General features: G+C 38.9%; 1 protein-coding gene and 1 long non-coding RNA gene across 2 annotated transcripts in view; one reads left to right on the top strand and one right to left on the bottom strand.

Moving 5' to 3' along the window:
- RHPN2 (rhophilin Rho GTPase binding protein 2) overlaps positions 1 to 11,634 on the bottom strand; it is a 34,798-nt gene that overhangs the window by 16,542 nt on the left and 6,622 nt on the right. The window contains exon 2 of the mRNA XM_017736421.1: positions 2,810 to 2,925. Coding sequence (XP_017591910.1) covers positions 2,810 to 2,838 — 29 coding nt within the window. The 5' untranslated portion in view covers positions 2,839 to 2,925. The remainder of the gene's footprint in view (positions 1 to 2,809; positions 2,926 to 11,634) is intronic.
- LOC108447180 overlaps positions 1 to 11,634 on the top strand; it is a 23,539-nt gene that overhangs the window by 5,036 nt on the left and 6,869 nt on the right. The window contains exons 3-5 of the long non-coding RNA XR_001862590.1: positions 2,016 to 2,083; positions 5,247 to 5,510; positions 6,190 to 6,250. This is a non-coding gene — a long non-coding RNA (uncharacterized LOC108447180). The remainder of the gene's footprint in view (positions 1 to 2,015; positions 2,084 to 5,246; positions 5,511 to 6,189; positions 6,251 to 11,634) is intronic.

Consider the following 11,634-nt stretch of genomic DNA (forward strand, 5'->3'; position numbering starts at 1 on the left):
CAAAAGAAGATAGGTGGGTGGAGGTGGGAGAAGTCAGGAGACATTTTTCAAGAGACTTCCCCACCTTATAAATTGAGTAAAGATCTGTTGAGACTTCTGATCTTAAGAATGAAATAAAATAACTTTATCCCAAAAGTTATTACAAAAAGAAATATCTTTCAACCACATCTTTTTAATACAAGACAACTTTCTCTATAATTTGATTTTCTGGGATGTAAATATGATTTGGTTTGCTTGTTTTATTTGCCATTTATGTATTTAAATGGCAACACTTTGAACTGCTAGCACAATGGATGTTGGTATTTAACACCCCCTGAGCATTTCTGTGTGATGACTTGTGTATTTATATCACAATTTCTAACCTGATTCTCCATACTGACAATTTCATTAGAATATTACTCTTTTCAAGATACTTAAATAATCTGTATCTATAAATCCACAGGTATGAGTTTAAGATAAAAGGTATCCATGCTTAAGATATTGTACCCTTATATTAGAGTCCAAATCTTAAGACAATAACGAACTTAAATTTGCAGCATTTTGCATTTACCTTTATTTTAAGACAAAAGTCACCCTCATAAATATTTATGAACAACCACATCATAAATCTAGGCTCCGCTTGGAGCAGTTCTCCAGTTTTATGGAGCACCTTGGTGAAGAACTAATTATTCCAAGACTAAAATTCTAAGTTTGTTTTTTATATTCTAAATTAGTTGTCTCTGAATTTTCTATGCTGTACTTTATTGAATACCTTGGATTGCTTAAATTAGGCAATGTTAACATCTGTTGCCTTCATAAGTCCAACTGGATACAAACATATGGTGGAGTGGATCTTCCTTGAAAAAGGCAGCACCACAGAGATAAATGGGCAAGTTTTGATGCTACAAGCACTTTAATTATGATATATTAAGGCTCCATGTTTGGTCTAGCTTACCATCCTCCACAGGAGGGATTCTGTTATCTTTTTCAGAAACCCCAAAGTTCCATCCAGATTGACTTCTCTATTGGCTCTATTGCTATGAACATCCATTTCAATTAGAGTTAATTTGATTACCTTTTCATGTTTTTTAGACTGTACACATACTTTTTTGTGACAACCAGGCAAAAGGGACAATGTGATATTGTTGAGATCCGTATAACTCTACTCTGAATTTAATTTTAACTCAGAACTCTCAGAACAAAAAGACAATGAAAAGGAGAGGGTGACTTTTAGAAATTCTAAGGACAAAAGTCTTTGCCCTATATGGACCATGTGCTTCAAGCCTAGTGCTTGCTTTCAGCCAAAAGTAAAGAAACCTGCATTTCCAGATTTTTTCTCAAGTCCTACTGCAGGAGGCTCCTTGTGGACAGCAATTGGTTTCAGTTTCTCTTAGAACTTGATGAAATTCAAATAGAATCTGCAAACATAAAGCTTGTTTATGTTTTTCCTTATGAGACTGTAAATACAACTAGTCATCAGGTTACTTTTAAAATTGCTTCTTTCAAAGAACTAGCAAGTTTTAATAGTCCGACAGGTGTAAATTCATTTTAGATTTCTAAAATCTTAAAAATAAGTCCGTTCCTCTACTTTTAAGTAGATTTAGTTCCCACTCCTGTAAATAGCAGCTTCAGTATTTCAGCAGAAATACTGGCACCAGAAACTGAACTTTAGGATATTTAGGTGAAATGCTACCAGTTTTCACATGAGCTATTACTCATCTCTTTAGCCCTTCCAAAACACTCCTGAATAGACAAGCAGAAACATTAACTGAATGAAGCATTCCATTTCAAAAACAGATATAATAATATTGTTAACCATACAAAAGTTAGTAAAATTCCAAGTCAATTACCAGAAAACAAAGCAAACTTAAGTCAGCCAGAGAGGCTAAAATTACCAAAGTTTTCAACCTGTCACATCTCTTGCAAGAGTGACGATAAAAGCAGGTAACAGACAATGGGCAACCTGTTGATTATTGGCAAGTTTAAGAAAATTGAATTTATCCAAGCATTTTCACTTCTTTAAGTATATTTACTAGGTTTTGGTTTTGAAGACCCATTGTTGCTTCAGTTGCAGAGAAACAGACGCTACAGGAAACTACTGCAGGTGAGCACTGGGATAGTTTTCAGTTCTTCTGTGTAAGATTGGAAAGCTACAGACTGTTTGCCAAGCAGTTAATCACGGGATGTAACAGCCTTAAGACAGGGTCAACATAAGGCTATGCCTATGGGGACAGCGACATATGAAAACATATCCTAAAAAAATGTAATAGATGAAGACCAAAATCACTTCCAGTTATGCCAAACCATGGAAGAATTTGGTGGCAATTGGTGGTAACCCAGCTCAAATTACATGTGTGCCACCCTGCTATTCCTCTATCATTACTACTACATGGAATAAAGAAGACAACTGACAGTCCTTCCTACTATGCAGCACAGAACTAAAGGATCTTTGGAAAATCCAAGAGCATAGTGGCAATACCTTTATTTGATTTGAGGAGTAAAAGGAACTCATTGCAATATTCAGCAGGGTTCGCTTGCCATTATCACAAGCAATAAAGCTGAACAAAGAGAGCAACCTAAGAAAGGCTAACATTCAGCTCATTTACTGCAACATAGCAGTACTGAAAGTGCACTTGAGAGAAAGTAATGACTCTATAGAGCTATAGCTTGAAAAAATTCAGGGAGATTCACAAATCATTCTACATTAATAGAGGCAGCATGTTTGGGGGGAAAAGGGAGAAAACACAACAGCTAAGAGACTCCTACAAAATTAAAAGAAAATTAACCAATTCTTGCTTGGGCAAGAGAATTAAGAAAGCATGATCTATACCTTAAAAGATTTTCAGCACCAGCTCTCATTCTCACTGCTCTTAAGATCTGTTGGTTTAGAACAGCTCTTTGATTTTGCAGTTTGCTTCGTCCAGTTTCGGCAAGAGGATTACATCCCTAGAATTAAGAAAACAAGTTTTTTGTTGCTGTTGGAAGAAACTTAAGAGGGACTAACACTGAATTTAAATGAACTTTAATGGCATACGTTCTGTATGAATACAAATTAGCTACATTGACATCAGTGATGATCTGACATCAATGACAGTATTTCTCGTCTCAAACTTGGTCATTAAAACCAAAAGAAACCATGACCACAGTACATTTTAACATTAAAATCCAGACAGAAAACATTTGTTTTAAATCTTAAGTACACATGTGAGCCAGTCTCTTCTCCCCTAAGAATATTTTCAAGATATTTTGCAAATGCAACCAAATTTGTCAGAATGTTATTAAATTTCTAGGATTTTATGAAAACAGTATCCGGAAAGACAGCAACTCCCATCAAAGCTTCTGCTTAACCCTTGCAAAGTATCAGAGTTCCATACTGGGATATATACAGCCTTGAAGTACAACTCTGTCCAAAATAGACTTTGGTGCTCAAAGTTTGGGCCTCAAAAATCTGCTCCCAGTTTTAGGAACCTTTCAAAGGATCTCTGATCTTTCATTCTGGTAGCTCAGACCTTCAGTACAATTCCTATCCCTCCTTCCCCGGGTTCATCTCTTTACATCTCAAATTTACCTAAATAGAGCTTAACAGGGTAAGATGATTACACCTTCAGACTCTTATCAAATTAAGCTCTTAAAAAGTAAAGTGTGAAATCCGGAATTCACAAGAATGCTCCCGTATATGTGCATACCTTACACAAGTAAAAGACTCAAACTACTGAAACCTGTGTTTGAGCAGGACTGAGCCATTGTATTCTGGTGAGCATTGAAAAGCTAAAACTGATACAGATTAATAGGACTGCATGCTTGTCCTTTTTGTTTGTTTAAGGGAAACACAATTTTAACACCTTTTTAAAATACATTAGAAATTTCCCTTCCACACCTTTATTCTTTGCCCCTGCCACCCCTTTTTTAAAAGGTATCAAACGCCTTTGAATCTTAAGACTAATTCTGAAGCAAATATAACCACTGTTTTAAGGCTTACCCTTAAATGAAGAATGTCCTTTTGAGTGGCCTCACTGGGTATCATTACAAAGCTTATCAGAGTCCTGCTGGATTGTATGCTACACAAGAAGGAGGCTCAGACCTCCCCAAGTCTTCTTTCAACTATTCCAGCCACTAAATTATGAGCTATTTTGGACCTCTCCCTCTTAGTTTTGACTAGAAAAAATTGGTTTTGATATAAGAGCATTTAAAAGTCTATCGACAAGCTCTAATTATGAGGGGTGAAGCAATGACATATCAGCTAAACAAAAGCAAGTATTTAAATAGAACATGAAATTCTAATCACGAAGCTCAGTTCTTCTTTTTGTTGTCAAGTGAGAGCCAGTTGACTTGACAACAGAGAAATGAGCTCATCAAACCAGATTACACTAGTTCAACTGAGAAGGCACATAACCCAATACTGTTAATTTTACATATGTAGTTTGAAAAGTTTGTAATAAATAGGTAAAATGACAGGAACCTTGTGCAAACATCCTCAGAAGCACATAACTTGAAAAAACACACCACACTGAATTACTGCATTGAAATACCACCCACAGCACAAGCCTACAGTTCTCTTCATTGAGAAAGCGCTCACAGCAAGCTCGACACATAGAAGATGAACTTTTTACTCAAGAGAACACACAAAAACTCATTCATTCACATCAGATTAGAAGTAGTCCTTTAACTACCAAATACTTTACGCTCCTTTACACACAATTATACACATAAGCAAGGCACACTTTAGTGCATAACATGGTCTTGTAGCCACAAGTTGCTTTCTGCTCTTAGTCTGGTTCTTTTTCTGTCATGTGCATAACATGGTCTTGTTGCTTTCTGCTCTTAGTCTGGTTCTTTTTCTGGGATGCACCTATTCTTTCCAACTTTACTTCTCCTTCATTTTGTGTTGTATAGTCTTTTTTGTTCTTTCCCACTTTGCTTCTCCTTCATTTTGTGTTGTATAGTCTTTTTTACTACTGCTATTCAAAGCCTCATCTTCTTCCATTCTATCTGTGACATTTTTCATTTGAACCTCACCAATTATTTCCTCTTCCTTGCATTCACTTTGAGTATTTAATTCTCATCTCAGACCTGTCATCTCCATATTCATGCACAGGTATTTCCTTCCACCTTCTTTCTTGACCACTTAGTTCAAGCATTCTTCTAAAATGTATCCTTGCCTTGCCCTTCATTATTTTTCTGTAAAGCTGCAGCTTCATCCCAGAACTCCCTTCCCTTTCTGTGTGCCAAACATGTTTGATGACATAGTTCAAATACTTCTTTTACAGCTTCGCTTCTGGAAAATTTTTCCAGAAGATCCACTGCCTCATTCCCAAGCCCATGAAGCTCATAGAAGTGATTTGTTCATTTTTATGAACTTTTGATCAAGCTCCCACTGAACAATGAGTACAAAACAGCAGTGATCTGAAACTCTCTGCAAAGAGAAAAAGCGTAAGAGACGTTTCCCTGCACTTCAGGTCCCCAGGCACTAATCTCTGTCAGAAGGAAAACCAACCCTGGGCCCTAAGAGGACAAGGCACTGACAGACCAAGGTATCTGTATAACCTCCAGTGTGCCTGCAAGTGCAGCAATTTTGATAAAAGGCTTCTTATGGATAGAGGAGTCTGTTTTCAGGATATGCTCACCTGTTGCAAGCATATGCCTCCCATTAACTTCACAAGGCCTATAAGAAATTAATATTTCACTTTTTGGAAAATGTTGCTTTTTACATCTCCTGCACAGGGGATGAGGACACTCAGCTAGTTTGTGTTCATTTGCAGGTTTAAACTCTTTATCGTAATCAAGCTGCCATAAAACTGATGGGTAGAAGTCTGTGTAGAAGGCAGCAAAAATAACCAATATGTGAAAAAACCCCACAAGAAATACACCATCTGGGAAAGATACCCCTCTGTGTGAAGCACAAATTCTGCATACTAAAGTTATTTAGCAAACAGGTCCAAACAAGTGCTTAGTTTCATCTTCCTCCACGTACAAGATTGCTTTCCCAAACAGCATTTCTACATGGCTCACATCAGATAATCAGTCATGATGAACGCAAAAATCATGACTGTTTGCCAAGCAATGAGTAATAGCAGTAAGTATTTGAAATTAACATAAATATGATTTACAAAGTATTGGTTTGAACTTTTAAGATGAGCCACACTGTCTGAAGGTGACACAGAGTTGAAACTGGGTGTGCCTCCTTACTTAAAGGAAAACATTCCTTTCCAGCCAGTGAAGCCTGTGCTGCTTGTCAAGCCCAACAGTGTACACAACTGGCCATATCCTCCAGGTATGTAAACATGTATGTTTAAATAACAAGTATGTATGGAACTGCTCTAATAGCAATTGCAGCAAACAGCGTATTTCACACCAGCATTTCTAGAACTGATCCCTAGAACTGATCCCAAGTCCTGCTAAATCGTCATTTCCTTACTTTCTTCCAGTACTACAATTAGTGCTTCTTTTTGCATGTTACCACTAGTTCAATTTTGAAAATTTAGCTATATACTGTAGATCTTTCAGAAGTACAAGGTTTATCTGAGGGATTTGGTTGTTGTTGTTGGTTTTTGTTTTAAGAAAAGAGGTGGGGAAGAACTGGTCTTCCAGAGCCTGGTCTACTTGTGCCATGAACAAGTGTTTTATAGTTCTAAGTGCCTGGCCCAGAGAGTAATATAAAGTTAGAGAACTAATTGTATTGAACTCCAAAGATGCATTTCCTACATGAACTCCACTCACTAAGCAAAATCAACATTCATATTTCATCAGAGACATCTGTCTCTTGACTAACCAAGTTTCAGATGATTCTTAGTTTCACATGAAGGCCTACTTTCTGTTTTAGGTTTTATGAATTTGTATATGTGTGTGAATATGGGATGACAAGGGTTATGAATCATTGCTATGTTGTTTCTGTCCTGCAAGACAAGTGGAAAGAGAACAAATAGCCAAATAAATATTCCTGTGTCAATGCTAATGTTGACGGTTGCCTGGCTACTAATGACTTTAAAAGAACCCCATGAGCTAAACCTCAGTGGAAGGACAGGTGTGGCAGGTTGGTAAACTGATACATTAACAACAGGTGGGGGGAAGCCCTGCAGAAAAAAGCCCAAAAAGAGGGGAAGGACATGCAGAGCTAATTAGGGAAGTGCTGATTCATGAGCTAGTTACCATACCTATCATTTTCAGTCTGGTGCTTCATTTATGGAACAGCTTGCTTCTGCTTTTAGCCTTCTTCCCTGACACAGGGGACTAATATACAGTCTTTCTTTCTGAATCAGCTTGGTCTATATGATAAGTATCTAGCCTCACAGATGGAAGCAAAGCTTTAAAAAAGAGAAAATATGCATTGTTGTTCAACTGATCAGAATCTAAGGATTCATTAAGCTAGCTGTCCTACTGCTTCTGCCTCTGTGTAGCACAGTGGACTGCTATCCAGAACAACCAAATTGAAGCTGGGATGCTTCATGCTGAGCCAGCCAATACCTAGAGAGCTGCAGAAATGGTAACCTTGGAAAATTTAACTATGGCTTTTTCTTACCATTTATTGCAACTTTCTGACTGATGAGAGAAATTTGAAAAGTTATGGCCAGTGTAAGGTGTGACAAAGCAGTAAGTCAAGGTGGGAAAAATAGAGCAGAAAGAACTTGCTAGGTATCTCTTCCTTGCTCAGCTCCTATCCACCAAAAAACCAAACAAGAAAAAAAAAAAAAACCCAACAAAAAACGCCCCCAAAAAACAAGGCAGGCATAGCCCTACTAATAGGTCATCACACAAGCATTGGATCCTGTGACTGGATGAATATTGTATTATAAATATCCTGACTTCTGCATGCTGATGTGTCTCGGGGATATTTACTTTGCAAAAGCTTACTGATTAAGTGGGGTGGTGGTGTGCTATTTAAAAAAAAAAAAAAAAAAGAAGAAAATAGAAGGGGAGAGGAGCTTGAAAAAAGAAAGAAAGCTGTTTCTCTCACAAAAATTCTAAGGTAACTAAAAAAACCCTGAAAGACATCACAGAACCAACCATAGCACGTGTAAAAAATAACCATGGTTGGGAGAAGCATCTCATGTAAGCAAAGCTGCACGTGACAACAGACCTGCTTTAATTACTATTGGTCTGTTGAAAAAATCCTTCCTGTCTAAATGCTTTGCTCTACTTTTAAAACAAATTGTTCTTTGCTCTTATCATTAGTTTTGTCATTATTTTCATAGGGAAGAAAGACCGGGGCAAAATTTGGATGGATGTGTGGGATATGCATGGTTGATTCACAGATCAGTAACTGAAATAATGTGAAACTCCATACAGAGTAGGTCCAGATATGAGGGTGATGGTCCAAGAGGACTCACACCATCCAGGAGAACAGGTACAGTTTGCCCTGGCAATGTACACTAAACTAAGCCAAGATAAACAGAACAGTAGCAGAACCAGTTCCTGGTACATTATCTTCCCAGAACTTAAAAAGTTCCATGCAGAAGCTCCATCTTCTTTTTGATGGAAAGTAAGGTGCTTCTTCCATTTTGCCATATCCTCTTCAGGACACCAGCAAGGATATTTCTTGTTGTTGTCTGTTCTGCTTTTAAAAGTAAAATTCTTCTCACAAGTTTGGTTGCAGCTCATCAAACAGCTGAAGAGGGTTGTTTTGGAGGGGAGATATAAGAGGAAGTGAATAGGGGCAACAGTGACAGAGTTATACATACCCTGTGTGGCACAGGTAAATTTCCTTTAAATTAGATGATCAAAAAAGGAAAACCACCAACAAAAGACACACAAGGATTGAGCCAGCTCAAAGCATCTTTCAGGTTTAAGGAAAAATTTAATTTTGCATTTATAAATGATAGGTCTTTGCCATGGGGAAAAAGGAGATAATGGAAAAAGACGAGGTAAAAAAAAAAGAGGAAAAGGTCTCTCTGGAGCAGCTGTGACATCACTGGAAGGGAATGGGGAGGGTAAATCTGAGAAAGGGTGCAAGTAGACTTCAGTTGCTGGCACCTATCACATCTCAGACTCACATGGCAGAGTCACTTTTTAGTGTGACAATGGAAGTCAGAGCAGGAAACACGACTGTGCATCTGTGTCCCTATTTTTAGCCAGTCACAGTTTTATGGGGCTCCCTCCCTACGTTAAAAAAGAAAAAAGGCACTGAACAAAAATTAAGTAAATAAGTTGTTTTACATACTGCATCTTGGGGATACTGAGGGCTGCTTTCTGGTATGCTGTATTTAAAACTTCAAAAAAGCATAATACACAACAGAGCAATACAGACTTTGAGCCCACTTCCCATAGTAATCCATTCATCAAAAGAAAACATCAAGAGTCTAAGGCAACCTCATTGTGTACATAGTGCTTGGAAGCCATGTTTGAGCAGGACTGATGCAAAGCAAGTGTTTTCACCTTGCTCCACAACTTACAGAATAAAAAAAAAAAAAAAAAAAAAAAAAAAAAAACAATTAAGTAAGCATCTTTTGACCTAAAAACACAAGGACTATCCTTGGAAATTGATGTGATTCTGCACCAACAAAAGGGGTAAACCAACCCTGAAATCCTTTCGGGAAAACAAATAGTGTGATTTAAAAAGGAAGGAGAAAGCAATACCAAGGTAACTCAGAGAGGAAGGGGGAAAGACCCATGGACACCCACCAAAAGCTCCATCACTCATTTCAGTCACATGAAATCACCAAGTATACCATTCACAGGGACATGCATATACTGCATTTAAAGCATCTCCTTGGGTTCACAGCTTGTACCTGTTAAAGATTCCAGGAGTGGGATTGTTTTAGTGAGGTTTTTTTGGTGTTTTGTTTTTCCTCCCCCCTTCACCTGGAACTTCTAAGTCAGAATTAAAGCTCTGACCTTTGACACCATTCAACTAATGTATAACAAGGTATGCTGGTTTCCTGCTTATTTTTAGGGACCGAAGGCTCTGAGCATCAAGCCTAATCTGAAGTTCATAACATTATTAAAGACACTTAGGAGCTGGTTGAACCTTTCCAAGATCTGAGGGAACAGAGGAAAGAACGTTTCACTGCAGCACTTAGCTCACTCAGATTTTATCAGATTCCCACATTTTCATTACTTATGTCTTAAAGCAGTAAGCAATAGGAAAGATGCTCATCATTAGATATTAAATTGATCTTACAGTATTTTCATATATGAGAAAAACTTCATTCCTGTCCTATAGGCTTTACATTGATCTAACACTGTTTCAGTGACCTTAACTGTAACATACAATAACTTAACTTAAATAACTCAGTCCTTTAGCAACTCTGAGTGTAGGAGATTCACTACTCTTACGACCTGAGGCACAACTTGGCTACTAAACTTCAGTTAGCCCTTATCAGTAAAAACAAATAGGTGGAAAAGTTGATTTTTTTAACTTAAGTTCATGAAAAGTCAACTTTTTTACTAACATGCCTCAAGGCAGCCTATGAGCTTCCTACAGTGTAGAAAACATAGCTATGAAAACTAAGTAACTACAACTTGGCCACATTGTATGATTAGCTGCTACAGACTACTAAGAAAAAAGTAATTTACTCACCAAATATTATAGTAGAATTACTCAAATGAAGAAGCCAGACAAGATTTGGGCAAAGTTTTGTTTCAGTCTGTCTAGTTATGTACAAGGTGGTAGTGATTCTTTGCAGCATGGCTGGCACAGGTAAAGCTTGGCTCTTTTCAGCTAGAAACAGTTCCTCTGCTAAAGGGCAATGGTGTTGTTTAAGCTCCTGCAAGCTTATGAATTTGATAAATACTACGGCAAAAAAATCAAACAGCCTGTAAAGATGGCAACAAAGCAAAGCATACGTGCCTCCCTACCATGTCATCCAGGTGGCTGCTGAAGTGTGTAATGGGGCTATTTTTGTGCAAAGGCGGGCAGCAACAACCTGATGTATGCAGCCTTTTTTCCCCCCCTCCACAGACTAGACGGTTCATGGTTTTGGATCCAGAATCTACACCAAAACCCCCGTGTACCTACACCCCGACTTGAAACCTATGGACGAAAGTTACAGGTGCTGAGAACATAAAAACAGCCAGGGAAGGCCGAACCAAAGCTCTCTGAAAACAGCACTTACTGCCCTTTACCTCCAGTGAAGTTCACAGGACCCCACAGGGCTGCCTGCATTACAGCAATACTTAACTATAATTACTGTTGTGAAGAAAGAACTCGGGTGCAGGTTATGGCATAAGCCGCCCAGTCAGTCTGAAAAGTAATTAGGGCAAGTGTTCATTAGGAACTTCCTAACGAATCTGTTAACTTCGTTACCTTATTCCAGTAAACTTTCTTACAGGTACATAAGGCAATTTACTAGAGAGCGCGCGAGGAGACGCAGTGAGAAGCAAACGGGGAAGAGAGCGGGTGGCTGCAGGGGGGAAATAAAGGCAGCAAAAAGAAGGCCGACAAGCGCAATTTGACTCGTTTTGTGAAGTTAAAAGTGCTCCTGTCCTTCAGGGTGACGCCCAGCTCAGAACAGGGGAGGGCCGCCCGGGTCCCCGCGCAGCGCCCCGCCAGCTCAAGGCGTATCCCCTCGCCGGAGTCCAGGCCGGGCAGCGCCTGCAGCCGCGCTCTGTCAGAGCGAGGTCCCCATCTCGCCTCCCTGCCCCATCGCCCCCCAAGGCTGCTCCCCATCCCCGTGGGCTGCCATGGGACGGAGCCCAAGACGCTCCGCCGGGCGTACGCGT

The sequence above is a fragment of the Corvus brachyrhynchos genome, unplaced genomic scaffold (genome assembly GCF_000691975.1).
Source record: "Corvus brachyrhynchos isolate BGI_N302 unplaced genomic scaffold, ASM69197v1 scaffold646, whole genome shotgun sequence".
Classification (NCBI taxonomy): domain Eukaryota; kingdom Metazoa; phylum Chordata; class Aves; order Passeriformes; family Corvidae; genus Corvus; species Corvus brachyrhynchos.